Here is a 21,563-nt window from a genome sequence, read left to right on the forward strand (position 1 = left end):
CCTCCCTCCCTCCTCCCCCTCTCTCCCTATGGCCAGTGGGTCCAGATGTAGAACTCTCAGCCCCTTTTCCAGCACTGTGTCTTCCTTTGTGTCATCATTCTCCTTGCCAAGACGATAATGGACTAAGCCTCTCAAACTGTAAGCCAACACCAATCAAATGCTTCCCTCTGTAAGACTTGTCATGGTCATGCTGTCTTTTCACAGCAATTGAGCATTCACTAAGACATACCTCCAGAGTTCAAGCTGCTGTCTTCCTGAATGGGACAACGTTCCTAACCCCAGCATCAGGATCCTGATTGGCAGCCCTAACCCAGCAGCAGGATCCTGATTGGCAGCCCTAACCCCAGCAACAGGCTCCTGATTGGCAGCCCTAACCCAGCAGCAGGATCCTGATTGGCAGCCCTAAAGGCTTTGCCTGGCTCTTCATCCTTCCTTCTGCCATAGCTGCTCCCTTCCGGACCTTTTCCAGGTCCTCCAGAGTTCCACACTGCACACTCTGCCTCCTGGCTTTGTTTCCGCCCCTCTGCCCCTCCTCTCTGGGATATGTTCTTCCTTTCACTGCCTCTCTCATTCTCTCTTTCCCTGTCTCCAATAGAGCCTCTGACATACCGGACTTTGCCTTCTGGTCTTCGCTTTTCTTACGTAAACACAATGCCACACAGATCACAGCTTATCGATTTTAAAACATATATGTGGATTTTTTTAATGTAGAAAGCTAGACTTTTGAAACATTTTTAACTTTTATTTTATGTTCCAATTGGTATACAAAGTAGCAGCTTTCCTTATGCCGTTTTGTTACATACTAAGTTTTAGTAGCCCGGCTCCTGTCTTCCTTTTCCCATCCCTGCTTATGTCCTTCTACCTTCAGTAAATACCTTACACCCTCTCCTTTCTATTGCCCTCCCAAACTGTTCTCCTGAGACCTCCCCTCTCCCATATTTATGGCTCACTCTCTGGCTTCCTAGCCTCTATATACTCCCTCCCACATAAATACACAGGAGAAAAATTTAGAAGGTACGTTTTGCAGATGAGAAAACATGTGTTCCCTCACTTAATATTTTCCATTTAGATCCATTTTTCTTTATGACTTGAATAATATTTCACTGTGTGTATGTCTCACATTGTTTTTATCCATCCACCTGCTAACCATCCTTAACACTTAATGATAGCAGTTAGATCGTTCTTACTGTCTTCGTGGGCTGTTTTTAAAGAAGTTTGAGCCATTGTGATGGTTCACTGGGTAAAAGCATTTCTAATAACTCTGAGAACCAGAGTTTAAACCCCTGTACTCATATGGAAGAGAACCAGCTCCTACAAGGTGTCCTTTGTGTGCCACAGTCACACACACACACACACACACACGTGTGTAATGTTAAAAATTAAAGGAAGCCATTTCCCTCTTTAGAACTTTTATTTTTAGGCAGTCTTAGGTTCTTCATGAACCAGGAAGTTGTTCAAGAGGCCATGTGTATTCCAGTGTTCAGCCCTATAAAGTTAGTTTGGTAACTACCCTGACCTATCTGAACTGTGGTTTGCAGTACCCACAAATGTTTCCTCTTCTGGCCAGACTGAGTCCATTGTTTAATTAGCACACGCTGATAGTTCTAATGTGGAGAAGAACACACTTGAATCCTCCAGAGGTAGATAGAGATTGATTTCCAAAGAAGGAATTGATTACACTTCAGGCAATGGACTGGTTGAGGGAGGAAAGCTGAGTCAATGAGGCAGATAAAAGGGTTTCTTCTATAAGCACTGATGCAATTAAGGATTCATTTTAATTGGAAAGGTGAAGAACTCCTGCACATTTTCCTTGGGCCTTCATCACAAATCGAGACAAATACTGAAAATGAAACAGGGGTTCACTTTGGTGGAACTGTAATGCATAGTTAGTAATGCCAGCTCTGAGGAAAAGAAAGTGTTTTAGTAGATCCTGTCCTGTACTGCAACACACTCTGGCTTTTGAGTCACAATAATAAACAATTTATTTATACAGGATATTGAAGGTTATCAGGAAGGTATTTCTATTGCTTGTCCCTCGAAGTCTCCTCTACCTGCAGCTCTTACTCCTCAATTTTAAAAATCAAATTTATCAGGGAGAAATGTATCTCTTCTGGGCCAAGACATATGACTATTTAAATGGCACCTTAAATGCAAACAGCTGTTTTACTTTACCCTGCTTAGGAAACAAATACCAGAGATGCTATCTCTTATATGCTTGATTCATTGAGTCAAGGAGGGGCATTGTATTTTACAGCATTGTCACCGAGTCTAGTACATGGATGATATTCTGAAAAATAGTATTCCAACTATATATATTACACAGGAATAAGGACTTGCTTATCAAGTGTCTTCAGTTTACTTGGTGATGCTGTCACACCCACAGTGTGTTGAAAGTTTAAAAACGAACCCCAAGAGGAATGAATGCAGGAACCAAGCCTGAAGTGTAGAATGGTTGCCCAAAAAGAGCTAACTCTCTGACTACACTGAGTGATCAGAGGTTAGCTTAAGCGCTCTGTGTATATGTGACCAGCAGTGGGGTGATGGGATATGGATGGAAAGACAAGTTGGAGTCCCTCTCTGGGCTGTGTAGGAACAAGTGTTTCCTTTCCTTTTACACCCTTATGCATGACAACCATTCCCCATCCCCCACAAAATGCCTCCCTGTGAGCTTCACCTTCTAGCTGCCATGCCTTTGGATAATACCCTACCCTTGTAGAATTCAGACCTGATGACTTATTTCTAATGCAAAAACCAAAAAACCCCAACAACAATAAGAAAAAAACAGGAAATGTTGTGAACTAGGTTATAAATGACTCTGACTTCCACCTCTCTCTCTCTCTCTCTCTCTCTCTCTCTCTCTCTCTCTCTCTTACACACACACACGCACACACACACACACACACACACACACACATTCTAGTCCTGAGGAAGTAAGTTATAATTCACAATTCTGAGCTGCCTTATTGAGATGTCCGTGACTGGAAAGAGAGGGACGTCTCTAGCTCCTAAGAACCCAGGCTCTGAGTGTACTAGATTCCAAGGCACACAGTTCTGTCACAACCACACGAGTGAGCTTGGTAGTGGGTCCTTCCCTGAATTAATGTTTAAAAATCATGGCTTCATCTCACCCCTTGGTTGTAGGCTTGTGGGAGACCCTAAGCCAGAAGCCCCTGTTAAGCCATGCCCAAATCTGTGCTTGCTCCCAATCAAAGTGTGAGACAGAGACAGTCAATAAGGCAGTTTTAAGTCACCAGCTTTTGGAATAACTTACTATGTAACCGATTTAGTGGATGGTGAACCTGAAAAACAATGTGAACAAGGAACGGTGAAGAACCCATGAGCTCACACTGAAGCTGCACCCATGGCTTTATTCAGGGACTGTCCTTCCTGCAGGAACTGCTTCTGTCCCCCATTCCTCTGCTAATATTGATGGGTTACTTTTCAGGGTGAACTGCTAAGCCTTGCTATCTGTTCCCTTAAATCTCCAAGAATATCAGCATCTTTATCTCCAGGCTGCTCATGATTGTCTTCCCTAAAACTTGTCATGGACAGAATAGTCATCAGTAATGGGGACAGTGTCTCTCCTACAAACCCAAGCTGCTGGACAGTGGCTGTCATTAGAATGCAAAAACCCTATAGCATTTCTAGGACTCAACATTGCACAGGTACTCTGGAAAACACCATGGCAGTCTCAAATATATTTCAATGCAATTCAGATATAACCTATGAGTCAACTGTACTCCTAGATATGTTTTCAAGACAAACATTTAATGTTCAAGTAAAACTTACATTCAAAATCCATAGTGATTATGTTCAGAGTTCAAAACTAGAAACAATCCAAATATCATTAACAGGTGGGTGACTGCTTAGATTGTGGCACATCTATGTGACAAACTCAATGTGATTATTCCTCTGCAATGAAAAAGAATAATGTACAGATGTATGTGACATGTTGAATCCTAACAGAAGAGTGACACTAGGCAAGAGAAGCCAGACAAAAATTCACTTATGTAAGATTCTAGAAAACATCAGGCTACAGTGGTAAAGGCTGTGATGTCCACTGGTCATACTTTACAAGAAGAAACTGACTACAGAGAGATGGAGGGAGATTGGGGACAGTAAATGCCTTCTGTCAGTGTGATGCTGTGTGTGTGAAGATTCACTGAGCCCAAGCTGAATGCATTTGTAGCACATAATTTTTTATAAAACTGAAGCGATTCAAAGTTCTGACTTTGGTCATTGTAGTAGTTGCTCAAGTCTGGTACGTAAATGCAAGAACATACAGGATCGGGGCTAGAGAGATGGCTCAGAAGTTAAGAGCCTATATTGCTTTTCCAGAGGGTTGGGATTCAGTTCCCAGTGCCCACTGGCAGCTCTCAACTACCTGTAACTGAAGTTTCAGAGGGCTCTGGAGCCTTGGTCTGGCCTCCTTGGGCACCAAGCATACATGCATTATACATTATACAAGCAGGCAAAACACTCAGACACAGTAAGCGAAAATAAATAATCTTTTTCTAAAGGGATATGCCATACAGTTGTTGTAGACACATCAGTTGGTACTGTGTATATTGTGAGCTAATCAAGTAACGGGCTGTATTAGCCTGTTTTCTGTTGCTGTAATAAAATACCAGAGGCTGGGAACATCATAAAAATATATTATTTTTAAAGGTCACAGTTTTGGAGACTAATTCTAAACAGCAAGGTGTGCATTCTGGCTCTAGGGAGGGTCCCCTAGCTACATCACCTTATAGTAGCTGACATCATGGAGAGAAATACACACAAGCAGCCACTGAGCAATTCAGGGATTGGCACTTATTTAGAAACAATTAGTAAGTAAATAATTTGGTTTGATGGGCATAAAGTTTTATTTGCACAGTCACCCATTAAAGAATACACAATTGTCTAAGAACGCTTGAATATTTTCAAAATGGCCACTCACCACAAGGTACAAGGAAGTATTAGAATTACTACCTGAAGACTGTTCTATTTTATTTTATTCTATTTTATTTTTGTGACCACATTTTCAGAAGAACTACCTGGGATCTCCTAGGAGACTCATCAATTCCCCTGAAGGTGATGCCTCTAGTAACTCCCGTGAGGTTCCACATCATAATCTATTGACTGTTTCTAGGATGAACTGATGCCTTGCCCCTGCTAACCACTGCCAGGCCTCAGGCCTCAGCAGTAGGGTAACTTCCTGGGACCTTTGAAATACAACACAAAGCTAGAAGCCAGTCTGACTGCAGACTCTCTGAAAAAACTTGTATATTGTTCAACAAGCATTATTGACTGACTACCACAGTCAGGTGAAAGCAATTTTAGGTGAAAAGTTCCCTTAATCTACCTGTGTTGATAGCAGTCATCGGTCATAGAGAACCGCAGCAGCATGGCCAGCAGCATGGCCTCTGAAATGTCAAAGCAGTAGAGTTACCTAAAACCTTCATGTGTCCCTTCTACCTCCTTGATAGTCTTTCTCAGAGTCCTTTTCAGTGAGCATCTTTTTTTTTTTAGCTCGATAACCTACCACATCCTCCCAAGCTTCAAGTGTGGGACTCCAGCTATGGGAGAGCATTATCTTCTCAGAAGGGGGAACCTGAAAGAAGGGCTCCACACGGATTTACATCTATTAAATCCATTTGTCCTTCTTATGTGCCTGTAACATTCACTGGTCCAGAGGACTGTAAAAGCTTGTGCCGAAACAAATGTGTCTGAGACCGTTTTTTTTTTTGGATTCAAGGTTGCAGCACAGACCCTACCTGCTTGTTATTCTTGTTATTCTGTACCAGGAGCTAATGCTCACTCAGCAGGGACCTAGGCCAATCAAATTACAAAAGCAGTCCATGATAAAGTACATGTCAGCAGTTCACAGAGATTAAAGGCACGTGTGGAAACGAGAGGGTTAGTGTAGACTGTTAGGGCTGCCCCCATCCTATGTCACTTCCAAGAGTTACCTCATAATTCACCTCCGTTGTACTTGATTTTTTTAAAAGCTTACCTGACAACCCCTTAAGTTTAACAGTGTGGTCTACTTAGAGTACTTGAGTCAGTGCAGGATTTGCTGTTGTCAAGAGGATTCTTCATGATTAGTCTCCCCTGTTGATGATGGACAGTATGAGCTATAGAAGAATAGTCTCCATCTGGTCAAAGGTGAGTACTGCTTTCCCAAGACTTCCTGATGGACTGGTGGGACAACCATATCTCTTGCCACACCCAAAAAAGATCAGATAGAATTGTAAACTCTACAATGAGAGTCTTCAGAACCCTTTGACAGATTTTATAACTTTTATGTTAATGGATATAGAGCGAAGACAATCATCACCAATGAGGGTTTAAAGGATTTTGGTTCTTTCTGGGTTTGGCCAGAAAAGGGTCTGGTAATGTTGTGACATCTTCCTTTCAGATGAATGTTCCATCTCTCTTGTCAACTAAGTTCTATCCCAATCAATTTATTCATGTGGTGACTCCCAATCAATTTATTCATGTGGTGATAGTCACTGGTTGACATGAATGACATTTTTAAAAACCAAAGATAAGGAAGTGACCGGTTTTTTAACTTGACTTAGTATGGGATCACTAATTTTGGTACACATAAGAAACTTGTTAGTGAAGAAAGTAACTAGTAAACATAACTAATATGACTGTACCATTTGCAGAGAGACCTGCCTGGCAGTTATCTCATTATTTGCTCATTTGCATGGTCTTGTATTCATTCTTAAAATCCTCAGAGATAAGACATGAGATCAATTCTTTGGGGCTATTTTCTGTTCTGCTGAGAGTGTTTGTGACTGCCAGGGGCAGGTGTGCGCATGAATTATCTTATCCATGTCAAGGCCAATTACAGCTGTATAGGATCTTCCTGGCAGTAATGGGCTGATAAGCACAAATTTCAAAATGACACAAAATGATCGAGTCAGTCTAGAACTAGAAACTGTAGGACCACTGTAAATATTATTGCTTGGTTGGGATAGGGATAGGAAGAGGCACATGGCACTTATTACTAACAGCGTGACTCCAGAAACCTCTATAATCTGTATTGACTGTGTTGGTTCATGTATTTCAGATGGACAATGGGCAGTGATCACCCAGAGCTAGAGGTGCTGTCCCTTGTTCCCTTTGACTGTTCTGCAGATTTCTCTGGGAGAATGGAACTCATAAGAAGCTTTTATATTGAAAGCTTTGAAAGTCCATTTATTTTTACAGATTATTTGTGCTAAAGCTTGCTCATTCTCTGCTCAATAGCTTTCAAATCTTCCAACCTGTTCTTATTGGCAGCATTTATGTGGAAAAGGAATTATTTGTACTTCTAGAGTTTGTATTATTAGTCTTTTATTCATTGTCATCCAAGAAACACATACCAAGCACCCACTAAAATGCCAAGAATACACAGATGAGCTGCCCACTTCAGAGACTGTGCCCTGTCTAAGGTCTTGATGCTCAGCATGCTGTAGTGGGGCCCGGGATCCAACTCTAAACTCTGGTTTTGCTGATTGACACTTTCTTTGCATGGTTGAAAACTTTGGGGAGAATAGTCCTTTGAGGAACAACGGTGGCTGAGGCTCGAATGGTTGAATGTCTCAGTACAGCAGCACAAGACAAGGCCTCCTGTTGCGTGATATAACCTGGGGGAAGGTGGGGGATGAGAGGGATTTCAGTGTCAACATTTATCTTTGAAAGATTTATTTAGTTCTGTTTTATGCATATGAGAGTTTTGCCTGAATGTGTGGATGTGTACCACATGTCTGCCTACTGTTGCTAGAGGCCAGAAGAGGTGACAGAACCCCTAGAGGTGCCATTCCAGGTGTTATGAGCCAGTTGAGTGCTAGGAACTGAACTCAGGTTCTTCACAAGGACAGCAAGTGCTCTTAATCATTGAGTCATCTCTTTAGCCCAACAATTTTTATAGGAAAAAAAATTTCACAGAGGTGCACAAAGGTTCTACTTCTGTGATTAGCATTGCCTGGTTATACTGTCTTTGAGGACAGGAAGTGTTTATCTCTTGGTTTGCTTTATTTTTCCTTCAATGATTATCATGATTATCAGTCCTCGCTGTCAATCTGAATGACCTTAGAAATAATCTAAAGATTGCTGGGGCACACCTTGTGGGTATCAGCGTGCAGGCATTTCTAGAGAAGATTAGCTGGGGGAGACTCAGCCTGAGTGTGCTTGGCACCATGCCAGGGGGTGAAGAGCTAGAGGAAAAGAGAAGGAAAACAGGAGAAAGCCAGTTGAGTATCCACGCTCCCAGTTCTCTTCCTCCTGGCTGGTAGAATGTGAAAAGCTGTCCTCTGTCACCCCTTCCCTGCCATGAGTGACTGACACCTCTGGATACTGTGAGCCAAAATAAGTCCTTTCTAACCAAAGCTATTTCTGGCAGATTTTCTGTCACATGAATGAGAAGAGCCAACTAACATAAATGACTATAGTCATCAACTCGCATGTCAAAGATGTTTGGAAAGAAACTTGAACTTTGAGTAGGCCTCCCATGTAACTTGTCTTAGATAGCAAAATGTCTTTAATGCAGAGAAGAATAATATCTGATTAAAAAGGTATATATGATTTCTTTCAGTGTTTCTCAAAGTAGAGTCTTCACAGCAACCACTGGATTCTCTGGATCCATATGTTTAAAAAAATACCCATTATAATTTAGAATTCCAATCTCTTCAAAGACCTTCTGAATTAGAAACTCAGAGAGCAAGGCCTGGGAATTTGCATTTTAGTAAGATGGCACTTGCCTTTATGAACACTAGTAAGTGTACCTGCATTTAAGCTTATTGGCTTCTTTGGTATTGGGCTCTGAAAACAGAGCCACAAGCTGGTGCTTCCATCACCCTTCAGATAATCTTCAGTAATCAACAAATCCCAGGTCCTTGCTTACTAGTTGTGTGACCCTCGTCAAGTTATTTAACTCTTGTAGCTTTCAGTTTTCTACCCGAGTTGGGAGAATTGTGTGGTGGAAGGCGAGTAACTAGAGTCGTTACTGTAAGATAAAGGACTTAGCCATGAGGGCTTCTAGCAAGCTGATGCTCATGATCTCTTCATGTCTTGTGAAACCGCAGTACCATCTGTGCTTTGTAAGATATGAGTGGATTTAGTAGAAAAGTAAAAAGACCAAAGCATGAGCAGATAGAAGCCATGATCTTTGGAGAAGCCACCTCTTGCCTGAAGTCCTGATTGACAATGACTGGCTGAACAGTCTTCACCAAATTACATGATTTGCCTGTGATTCTGTTCCATAACTATAAAGTGGGAAGACAGTGAGATATTGTAGATAACATTCTTGGCTGGATGTATGGACTATGCCAAATGCTCAAACGATGTAGTCTTTATTGTTGGGAGTAAACTATCTTTGATCTTACACAAACAGTAAGGAGGGGAGCCATTGTCTGAGCTTATGTTGGTTTTCCAAGTCCAGGGATATTGATCTACTAGATCAAGTTCATATAAATCTCAGAGAGTTGTTAACATTTTATAAGAATCAATACTCTAATTTCTTTAAACCCTCTTAATTCACCTATAAAACTTCACTGTCTATTGTCAGGGATAAACATTTTTAAACTTGGTTAGCCAACCATGTTGATAAAATAGGTCAGCAGAGGCCATTCTTCTAGAATTATTTATCTGGAGATGTGACTTCTGGCTGTAATGAATAAGACACTTACTAATATTCCTAGTTCTAGGAAAGTAGTTAAACTCACCCAGATGCTGTTGGTACCCAAGGCTGTGAATGTAGCGGGTCTGCAGGGCCTTCCACTGGGGCCTGGAGTCATAAATCCTCATGATGCTGTACAAGTAGCACCGCTGCCCTTGATTTAGGTCCTGTCAGAACCAAGAGGTGACTTTGATAAATTCCTACGTAATTAAAAGTGTGCGATACATTCAAAATGAGTGGCCACAGGAATAAGATGCTTCTCTTAAGGTGACACCTATTTTTACAGTACATGGGACCCGAATAATCAGGAAATTTCTTCTCACCATTTATGTAAACAATATTCTTCTTGTATGATGATTCTGAAAACAGTGAAGGAAATGGTACTGGGTTATGCAGGTCATGATTTTATGCTGAGGGAGATGTAAAGGCTGCTAGGATATGAAGATTTTATTGGTTCGTAATTGAGAAACTTAGGTTATGGGAATGTATACAGGGCCTGAAGTATGGAGGCTTCCAGACAGCTGAGCTGTTCAGTGGAAAGTTCCAGTAAGGAATATAGATAAAGGCTCAAATGGGCAATGAGATCCACCTTGGCAGTGGAATGTGCTATGGAAACAGAGGAATCAGGAGTGGTGACACTTAGGAGGCAGAGGTCACAGGGACACTTCAAGTTCAAGGCCTGCCTAGTTTGCCAGTGAGTTCCATGCCAGCAGGAGGAGATCTTCCTTCAAAGAGAGGTCTGGGGAGGGGGAGGTTCAAAGTCATCCTCAACTACATTGTAAGACAAAGGCTGGCCTGGGCTGCATGAAACCCTGTCTCAAAAATAAATGGGGAGAGACTATGATAACGACATCAACATCCTAGAAATATCAAGTTAAAATACCTTTGTCTTGGATACGAAGTACCAAAACAACAGAAATTTCAAAGCCAACTGAAAACCACGTGGGATATCTGCACTTAGACTGTTACATATAAGTATAGATTAAGGTGACGTTTACTGGTTAGACACCTTGTGGGGGGCTAAAATCCTAAGTCTGTGAGACGATTTTTGTTTGGTCTAAAGCCCTTAAATTTTATATTAAAAGTAAACACAGAGTAAGTCAAGAGCCTCACAATTCAAGACATCAATTCTCTCTAAGTTTCTGTAGTATAGTATATTGGAGGAAGAGAATGGCTTTCATTCCTGAATAACTAACTAAGCCTTTCACATGATTGCAGAGACAAGACAATATGAAAATTGCTAGCCCACCTCAAGAGCAAAGCTCTCTGGTACTATGAGAATTTCCCTTGCATCAAATAAAAAATTTGAAAGTTATAGTTTCTATTTATCCAGAAAAACTCTGCCTACTTCCTTACCTGTGTAAAACTTTAAATATCCCGAAAAGTATCCGGTTACATTCCGCATGTTCTTTCATTGTCCTCTATCTTTCTCAAGAGAGATGCGAGACAAATGATTTTTTTACAGAGAAGTTTTAAGTGAAAGGTTATAATTAGCTAGGTGGGAAAGATGCTGACAGATCAAGTAGGAAGCCATGCTGTTGATATTGTGAGTCCCATGGTGATGGGTCTGCATGTAAGAAGACGACAGTTTCTCAGACACTGACCATAGAGGGTGTGTAGAGTGAGGCTCTGCCAGCGCTCATTAACTGACTCCTTCAACAGTCATGTATGCGGGTCAAACAACATCTATGTCTCACACAGACAGTACACAAAGTCCCCAACCCTCCGAAGAAAAAAGAGAAGCCAAGCCCTTCCCTCTATGAGCAAGATGTCACACCTTCAGTAATGAATTGTCAGCAGCCACTGCAGGGACTTGAATTCGGGGTATTCGTGGAACATTCTGGTGTTTGTACTGCTTTTTCAAGTCTCTCCGCATTTTTCTTTATCTTGTACCTCCAAGAGATAACAAACACAGCATCAGTTTTTATTCTGTTTAACCAGCTTTGGAGATGGACCTAAGACATTTAATAAGCAGATTAGTAATTTTTTTCCAAAGAAAAATATTTTCATTTCCAATAAGTAATCTCTGCAATCTCCTACTTCCCCATCTTCTCCTGTCCTCCCTCCCTGTGGCAAAAGGAATCGTCCAGAGGCCTTGCCTTCCTGCTTCGCTGTGCCCAGTGTGGTAGCTTGTAGAGACAGTCCAGTCTACAGAAGTCAGCTTTTTATAGTTTTAAATAGTGCTGTTATCTGAGTGTAAAAGAAATGCCTATGTCTTTAGGAGTTTAAAAATTTCAAATTAGAGAAGAAAATAAGATTATCCAGGGCTGGAGAGATTGTCCAGTGGTTAACAGCACTGGCTGCTCTTGCAGAGATCTTGAGTTCAATTCCCCACAACCTCATAGTTGCTCACTATAATGAGGTCAGATGCCCTTTCCTGTCATGCAGGCAGATGTGCAAATAGAACACTCATATACATAAATAAATAAATAAATAAATAACTCTTAAAAAAGTTTATCCATCCTTAAATTTTGTTGGCATTTGATTAGTTTTCATTTATTGATTTAGCTGGTATTTTACTTGATTTTAGGAAAAAGTAATAATAATAGAGATATCTCATGAACCTTCCTAGACCATTAAATATTTCCTAAAATCCAACTACCAGAAGACACAAGTGTGTCCATTTCTTGTACATTTAGATCTTTCATTTTAACACACTGCTTTGTGCTACAAAATAAACCGTTGGGCTCAGTCATGTTTTAGTCCCTGCCTGAATATGGTAGGAACAATAGGCTTCCCTGCAGTGATGTCATCTCCTTTCTCAGTGCCTTAGGGTCTAGAATCTGAGGTTTCTCCAATGAGGAAAACCTAACACACTGAGAAGAGTGGGTGCATTAGTAAGGCTTGCAGAGGCAAATAGAAACCAATTACTTCCCTCTCTGCCTACTCCTCTGCCTGTCCCAATAGTACAAGCTACAAATGACAGAAAGAACACAACCAATCAAGTGTAGCAACAAACTCTCCAAATATAGCAGACTATTACCAATGCCTAGGTCACGGGCTAACTAGAGAAGAGAACCTAGAAGTGGCTATGTGGCTTTAGAACCAACAGACCTGGCTTTCTTCCCTTCTTAGCCTCCCTCCTGTCATCTTCATAATGGTAGGCATAATGCCTGATTCATGGTTTGTTTAATTCACTGAGATCATGAGTATAGAACTCTCAGTTTGTGCCTGCTTCTTCTCATTCTATATTCCCCCAGCAAATGCTCATGCATGCACACGTGCACACACACAGGTGCATCACATATACATTCTTAAAAATATTTCAATAGCTGGACATGGTGACACATGCTTTTAATCCCAGCCCTTGGAGAGACAGAGGCAGGTAGATCTCTGTGATTTCGAGACCAGCCTGGTCTACATAGAGAGTTCCAGGACAGTATAAAGAGACCCTGTCTAAAAAACAAACAAAAACAGACAAAACAACAACAAAACATTTGAGGATTCTGATTGGCTCAGATATGAGACCTAACCCTGGGGATCTTCTGCACCTGAAATTTATTGTAGAAACATCTGCCAACACCTCTTTGTGTTCTGTTTCCATGATATAAGCTCATAAATGAAACTATGAATATTTTATTTAATACTGCTTTTCTTTAGTGGGTACCCAGGGATCCATACCAATCAAGACATACTCTCTGCATGTTCTCTCTGATTGAAACATATACTCTTTCCTTCACTCAAATCATTTCAATATCCCTCCTCCCATTTTTCAGGTTTGTGGAGCAAATAATAACTGTTTTTCAAAGCTAGGATTCCTCCCTTCTTCAAAGAGTGAGAGAGAAAATAACTGATGATGTTTCTTGTAGCACGTGAGCATGCGGCTCACATATGCTTTTTCTTGGGCTGTTGCTGAAGAAATCCATCTTACTCATCCAAGGGGTCTACACAGGATAAAGTTTAGTTTAAATACCCATAGAATACATGACAAAAACAACCTACAAGTTAACTGAGATCTAAAACCAAAGGACAGATTTACTTAAACACAACTTACCTTGTAATGTGGTTCCTTGTTTTTAAAAGCTAGCATCTGTATCCAAGGCAGTGTTGTTGCAGTGTTCTCTAGTCATACAGTAGTGGCAGAAACTAAGTATGTTGATAAACTATATCCAAGCAACACCAGGAGATGGGACAAAGAGCTGGAGAAACTTGGCTGGCATGCCTTTTGGTGACATTCAAGAGCACAGTTGAAGGTTTTGTTGTTGTTGTTCCAAGTTTCATGTCTAATGAAGGATCAACTTCTAAGCCTATCATATCTGTATTATATGAAGACATTGCAGAAAAGTTCCTGTCGATAGATGCTAAGGATTAAAGGTAAAGAAATCTGTTAGTGCAGCAGGCCACTCCATGTGTATTACCCAAATTTGAGGTCAGAAACATTCATCCCCTTGCTCAGAATGGTGAAGTAATGGTTCCTACATACATAAATTTAACTACATTTCCTATATACAGGAATTTAACTGTGGTAACATACAGAAGTACTTTATAGTTTAGTGCAATGCCCTTCTTCATATTTCTTAGAGAGAATAGGCATTATCTATACCTATGTTGATTAGAAGCTACATATGTGGCAAAAGATATTGCCTACACTGACCTGCCTTACTGTGATGAAATTATTATTTCTCAAGAGTATCTTTTCTGGGACTGTGTGAACTGTATACGAAGAAGGAAGATTAGAAGCAGTCTCCATGTAATGCTGGGATTGTGAAAAGTTAGATGTAAAAGGGACCTTATACAAAGAGAGAAAACTGAGAGGGGCATGAGAAAGCACAAAAGAATCCAGAGACAGCTGAAAAGCCTGGAGAAACCCAAAGGCTGAGCAATGAAAAATGAGGAGCCAATCTACCAGGCTCCCCAGTGGGAGAAAGCAAGCCAAAGACTCTTCTACAATGTAAGACAGCCAACCAGAGGGCTGGTGAGATGGCTCCCTAGGTAAAGATGCTTGCTGCCAAGCCTGACTACCTGTATTTCATACTTAAGTCCCACGCTGGAGAGAACCACAACTTCACAAACACACTGTATCACATGAGGGAGACATGGACACACACACCCTACACACACACACACACACACACACACACACACACACACGTGTCTCTTCATCTATGTATGAAAAGAGTCAATTCTACACAGAGAGTAAGTTTTCAGTTCTCACAAGTTCCACATCCTTCCAGGGATTTGGCATGACATAACTGTATGTGCCACAACTCAGCTCTGGAAAAGTCCACTGTGGCACTCTCTACACTCGGGGCTATTCCCAAATCATGTCAGGGAGCATATTGCTTAAGACTGAGCTGGTAAGGAGGCCTGCAAACATTGGGGTGACTTTGTGAAACAAGAACAGATCTGATGAAAACTTTATATGGAAATGATTAGAAAGCTCAGGTAGCAGGAGGCTCAGACTACGAAGGCTGGTGGCCCTATTATTATTATTATTATTATTATTATTATTATTATTATTGTCAGAAATAGGTAATTCCATGGAGATTGATAGCCCCAAGACAGAAGTCAGCAAGGTTCTGGAGCTGCATAGCTTCTTCTTTATCATGAACTTCTCAGGCCCATTAGACACCACTGCACACTCCCTTGTCCTGTAGCACGGTTAATACTTAGCAAGATTGTGAAGCACTGGTATGGGTCCTTCAGCAACAGACCTCAGTGCTCCATCAGCCTCTCCCACACCTCAATATGTTCAGGAGATGCCCTTTGACTTAATTGTTATCAATCCAAAGATGTACAAGCTAAGAAAGCTGAGTGGGAACCTGCCTGGCCCACAGGCTGCAAAGCTAACCATGCTCAGAAGCAGCTCCAGGTACACAAAGAAAATGATTAAACCTTTGATCCTTGACTACATTAGGCACAGTACAAGTTCAACAGAATAAAGCACTTCATTAGTTTTGCCATTCGCTTTTCTGTTGGTGGTTTAACAATTGGTTATAGTTAGTTTTAAATATACTTCTATATCCATTTTTTTTTTAGTGTTATTGCTTCTATGACAACTTATTATGTTCATGGTAAATAGTGCTGGATATTAGGTCCCCAAGTAAAACTGCTCACTAAGAGACTCACAAAACCAGAAAAGATATCTATCCCAAAAGATGCATAAACCATAACACAGAAAGGACCCAAATCATGAAAAAAATCAAGAAAATTTTATCCTTCTAAAAATTCATAATTAGAAAAGGGCAAAGACACTGGAATGGATGAAACCCTGGATGACAGACTCAGAATTTATAAATGCTATCAGTGACTGCAAAGTGGATGCAAACAATCAGATTAGTGAGGCAAGAAAATCAATTCAGGACCCAGAAAGGAGAGGAGAAACATAGACAGGACCCATCACCATGGATTGGAAACTTGATACCATGAGAGAGAAACTCAGTAAGGAAAGTGATATTTAGCCAAAAAGTGAATAGAGAACTTGAAAATGCATCCCATCCACATTGGAATAGCTAAGATTAAGAAAACAAATAGCAGATGTTATTGAGAATTTAAGGAAAGGGAGCCTCCTGCATTGTTGATGGAATCCACCAATGGTACAGCCTCTGTGAAAAGCAGCGTGTTGGCTTCTAAACATCTAGGTAGAGATCTACTATGTAAGCCAGCCCCACCATCTCTGGGAAAATACCTGGACCCTACTTGCTACTACAGAGCTAGGTGCTCATCCATGTTCATCACTGCTCTACTCAAAATAGCAAAGATGTGGAAGCAACCTAGATGTCTATCAACTGATGGTTGGTAATGAAAACTTTGAGCCAGCATCAGTTATGTCCCTGCTGCTGAGATAGAGCTCTGACATAAACACCATAAGGGAGGAAGGGCTCCAAAAGGATAGAACCTATCAAGGCAAAGAAGCCATGGCAACAGGCCAGGAAGGCGTAGCCACAGGAGCAAATGACATGCTAGTCACATGTTTCAAACAGGAGGGAGGGAGGGAGGGAGGGAGGGAGGGAGAGAGAGAGAGAGAGAGAGAGAGAGAGAGAGAGAGAGAGCATGAAGAAGAGCAAGAGTATAAGCTCAAAGATGCCAATGCCACACTTCCTCCAGCAAGGTTCCAATCTCTCAAAGTTCCATAGAGCACCACCAACTGGGGATTGAGTGTTCAAATCATGAGACTATGGGGGACATTTTCAATTCAAATCAGCACAGTATCTATACATGATTAAATCTTATTCAGTTTTAAAGAAAATGAAATGAGAAATTTGCAGGATGGAAGTGAAAAAGAGTAGATTGAGTGCGGTAACCCAATCACAGAAAGAAAAAGCCTGGATCTTCTAACTCCTATGTGAATCCTAGCACTCAATCTTTAGATTTGAGTAGCTTTAGAGGCTAGGAATAGCCTCATCAAGTTATGAAGCCTACGAGCTACAAAAGTGACTGACAGCAAGATAGTCACATGGGTACAGTATCAGTATGAATGCTATGGACATAACCAACTACTTTCTAATTGGATTTAAGGCCACTCCACAGGAGGAAATCTATGTCTGATACTGTGCATCCAGCCAAAGACTCACGACTAGGGGACTCACACAGCCCAGAGGTGAGTCTACTATTATTTTCTTAAATGGACACAGTATCAAACCACCTTCCAAATTCCTTTCTCTGTAACCGTAGACTAGGACTCTTCTCATAATTCATTAGAGTAGCTTCTTTGTGCAGTGGATCATGGTTAATATGGAAACTCACAAGTTATGGAAATGCAGAGGGTAAATCTGTGGCATCCTCAGACATAAAAGGGGCATCCTTTAAGGCTCAACAAGGCCATCATGGAACAGGAGACAGAAACACTGCAAGAGCCAGAAGTAAAAACCCAGAAAAGACAAGTGAAAAGCAGTGGCTTGCGGGCGGGGCGGGGCGGGGCGGGGCGGGGCGGGGCGGGGCGGGGCAGGGCAGGGCAGGGCAGGGCAGGGTGCATTCAAGATTCGGTGATACTCGTAATCCACCGCCATGGCCGAGGAAGGCATAGTTGCTGGAGGTGTAATGGACGTCAACACTGCTCTACAAGAGGTGCTGAAGACCGCCCTCATCCACGATGGCCTAGCACGTGGCATATGCGAAGCTGCCAAAGCCTTAGACAAGCGCCAAGCCCATCTCTGTGTGCTTGCATCCAACTGTGATGAGCCCATGTATGTCAAGCTGGTGGAGGCACTTTGTGCCGAGCACCAAATCAACCTGATAAAGGTTGACGACAACAAGAAACTAGGGGAATGGGTGGGCCTCTGTAAAATCGATCGAGAAGGGAAGCCACGGAAAGTGGTTGGTTGCAGTTGTGTAGTGGTTAAGGACTATGGCAAAGAATCTCAGGCCAAGGATGTCATCGAGGAATACTTCAAATGCAAGAAATAAATACAATTTTGGCTCGTTAAAAAAAAAAAAAGATAAACCTAGGGAGAATTTCAGCACGAAGTGGAGAGGGACATACAAGCCCTCACACCTAGCTGAGGAGCTCTTGACAGTGGATGGTGTCTGGAGTAGGGAGAATCTGGTTTTGTTAAGGTATGCCCACTGGTAAGTTAACTATGCCCCACATGCCCCAACAGATGCCCACACATGCAGAGCTATATAAACAACACAAAGACCTGGGGTTATTAAAAAACAAGACATGAAGTTGAGAGGAAGCCACGGGTTAGAGAATATATCTGGGAGCAGTTGAAAGGAGTCCAGTAAATATGACCAAAATATATTGTAAGCATGTATGAAAATCTCATAGTTAATTAAAATGCTATGTATTTTAAAAGAAATGCTTGAAATGAAAACTGTAATGGCTCAAATATAGAAATCACAGTGGGGAACCATCAAGTGAAATGAAGAACAACAGAAACAGGAAAAAGCCAAAGTACTGCATGCATTCATTTTTGTCTTTTTTTTTTTCAATTTTTGGAAACACTTAGAGCTTTATTTTTAATTATCATGACTTTCAGTAGTTCAGGAATACAATCCAGAGATGAAACTGAGGATCCATAGGGAAGATAAAGTATCTCAGGTGAAACCTAAAAACATAAGAAACAAAAAATAATTATCCCCAACTGGGGATGAAAATGGACATTTGAATAAAAAATCATTGATAACTCCAACTGTTCCTATCTAAAAAAAAGGATCTCTGTAATACATTATAGTCAAGTTGTCAAAAGCTACAAAGCAAATAAGCGGTATTAAAACCTGTGAGGGGAAAATACCAACTCACCTCCAAAAGGAAGAACTCAAGAATAAATGAGATCACAACCCAAACTCCCAAGCCAACATGGCTCACAGCAAAGTATGGACTGTTCAAGTACTGAAAGTAAATAACTGCCAACCAAGACCCATGTATCCAGTAAAGCTACTGAAAATTAAGATAGAAATAACTACATTCTTCTATAAGACTGTAGCCCCTCATCTAGGGTTGGGGCCCCATGAAATTCTACCATTCGCACTGACATGTCAACTGCTGTGGTCAAGTTAAGGTTTGATTCAACATCTCAGAAATGCAGCTTCCCTGTCATATTTAGAACACACAATCTTGGAGCAGTCTTCCTGGTCCTCTGGCTCTAGTCTTTTTGAGACCCTCTTCTTTGACATCACCTGAGCCTTGGTAATAGGGGTTGTGTTGTAGATGTATCAGCTGGTGCTGGGTACCCCATGGCCAGTTGTTTTCTGAATTTGGACCAGTTTGGATTTCTGTAAAGGTCTCCATATGCTGGGAAACAAAAGCTTTTTAAAGATGAATCATGAGAACTACACATATCTGAGATTATAAGGGTAAGTATTTAGGATACTTACCAAGTATCAGATATTTAAAATGTCTTTCTCATACATCAGTTTTTGACTGACTCCCATTCTCTCCTCTGTTCCCTGCAGCAGTGTTTACATATGCAAGGCACAGAACCAACACATATAGAGATGAACAGATGAATGAATTTTTAAAATATACATATATTCAGTGAGTTCCTTTCAGCCATAAAGAAGACTAAAACTATTTCGTTTTGCAGGAAAATAGCAAAACAAGACTGATTCAGAAATATGAGCATTATGTTTTTTCATACATAGAATATGTGTGTGTGTGTGTGTATGTGTGTGTGTGTGTGTGTGTGCACATATATGATAAAGGATTAGAAGATGTGAAAAGGAGGAGAGGACACTGGAAAAGAATAAAGAAAAACAAACACCCATGCAAGCCTATATATATATATATATATATATATATATATATATATGAGAAAGACAAAAATATAAACAGGACCATTTTCAGGGAGAGACAGCAGCACTGGGGAGAAGGGTAAGGGTGACAAGAGAAGGCAAGGGAAGCAAATGAATGAATTACATGTATGAATTGTATGAATCACATGAATACACATGTATGAATTGTATGAAACTTATTATATACACCCACTAAAAATTAATTAAAAATTGTTACCTATGAAGGGAAGGATTGAAAATACTCCCCCTGAATACAGTTTATCTGCAAAGAGAAAGAGCTTGAGAGAAAATGAAAGCAGAGATGCCAAAAGAAAACATGGATTGAAAATTCTTTGGCTGAAGGGAAGAAAAGGCTCAGGTAGATAAGAGTGTTGAATCACTAGCCTCAAAGAAGAAAGCACTCTACAGAAATAAAGTGTTGCTACTCTTGTCAATAATTTGAATACATTCCTTCTGGAAATAAGCATGGCACAGACAAGATCAGTAAATGCCAGTGGGGAACACGAAGGCTCACACAGGATCTGAGGGCCTGCTTATTCTCTCCTGGGAGACAAAGAACTGTGTGTGCAGAGCTGAGATTGCCCGTTGAGTTTTCTTTGGATGTTTTTACAGAATATGATGCCCCTCGGAACACACAGCATCAGCTGGTGTTGCAGCACACCCACGTTCACTCATTATAGTGTGGTGCGGCATCTGCCCAGTCAGGGACATACCAACAGATGCAGATGTTTGACAAGGAAGCTGTTTATCTTAGGCTGTGAGTTTCAGAAGTGCTACTAGTAGCTGGGATAAAAAAGGCAATATTGGGTCATCTTAGCTATTACATAGTCATTACTAAGCTATTACACTCAACCACCTCGAATACAAAGAGAACATAACTTTGCCCAGATTCCATTCTTCTATAGTCACCCAGATGCTTACTTCAATGTTCCTGCCCTAATTGTCAATATGACTGTTGCCACCACTGCCATTGTCCCTACTGCTGGTGCTGCTACTAACATAGATAAAGCAGAAGTCAGATGGAGTGGGACAATGACAACTAGCTGTTTTCCCCAAACCTCCATGTCATGTCTCCCCTGGATGCTACCTTGCAAGGAATTTTGGGAAATGCATTTGCAGTTTTCCTATTGCTGTGGACAAAGTATGGTAATAATGAACCTAGAAGAGAGTGGGCCCCGTGTAACATACATCAGCAATAATGGAAGAAGGCATTGTGGTCTGGGAACCAGGAGGTCAGGCAAAAGGCTTAAGAACTTCAAAATGTGTCCAATGTTTGCCTATGTCATTAGAGACTGAAACTTTGAAAGAGAAAATGGAAGACAACTGACTGGCAGATGGTTCCCAATAATGAGCTTTAAATGTTTTAGAAAGTATCTTACGATTTAAGAGTAATGAGATGCTTTATAGCTTCAATTTAGGACAGAACCAAAACCAAAATCAATCAATCAATCAAACCAACAAGCAAAAAGATCCAGTAGATTCTAACAAAACTTTTCAAATAGAATAAAACTAATTGCAAGTAGAATTTTATAGAGAAGACAATATTGACTACCATTTGGAAGGATATGCTCATCCCAAACTCCTAAACTTAAATGAAAAGTTTTATTGAGCTGTTTCAGAGGTTAAAAGAAGACTTGATCCCGCGAGTTCCCCTGCAGTGCCCCTGGAGCAGGACATGGTAGCAGTCAGAAAAATGTCTGCTGGATCTAGAAAGTCAAAGGGTGTTCAAATGTAAATT

At 41.0% G+C, this 21,563-nt stretch overlaps 1 protein-coding gene and 1 pseudogene across 1 annotated transcript; one reads left to right on the forward strand and one right to left on the reverse strand.

The window, feature by feature from the left end:
• Positions 1-5,716: 5,716 nt before the first annotated feature.
• Fam216b (family with sequence similarity 216 member B) lies at positions 5,717-13,726 on the reverse strand. Its single transcript, XM_028752692.1, has 4 exons — positions 13,644-13,726; positions 11,427-11,542; positions 9,696-9,816; positions 5,717-7,619 (listed from the first exon to the last, which is right to left on the reverse strand). The coding sequence occupies exons 2-4, from the start codon at positions 11,523-11,525 to the stop codon at positions 7,468-7,470; spliced, it is 372 nt and encodes a 123-aa protein (XP_028608525.1). The 5' UTR covers positions 11,526-11,542; positions 13,644-13,726; the 3' UTR covers positions 5,717-7,467.
• A 3,870-nt stretch (positions 13,727-17,596) lies between these two features.
• On the forward strand, positions 17,597-18,023 carry LOC114608716 (annotated as a pseudogene).
• Positions 18,024-21,563: the final 3,540 nt, after the last annotated feature.

The sequence above is a fragment of the Grammomys surdaster genome, unplaced genomic scaffold (genome assembly GCF_004785775.1).
Source record: "Grammomys surdaster isolate TR1022 unplaced genomic scaffold, NIH_TR_1.0 125934, whole genome shotgun sequence".
Lineage (NCBI taxonomy): Eukaryota > Metazoa > Chordata > Mammalia > Rodentia > Muridae > Grammomys > Grammomys surdaster.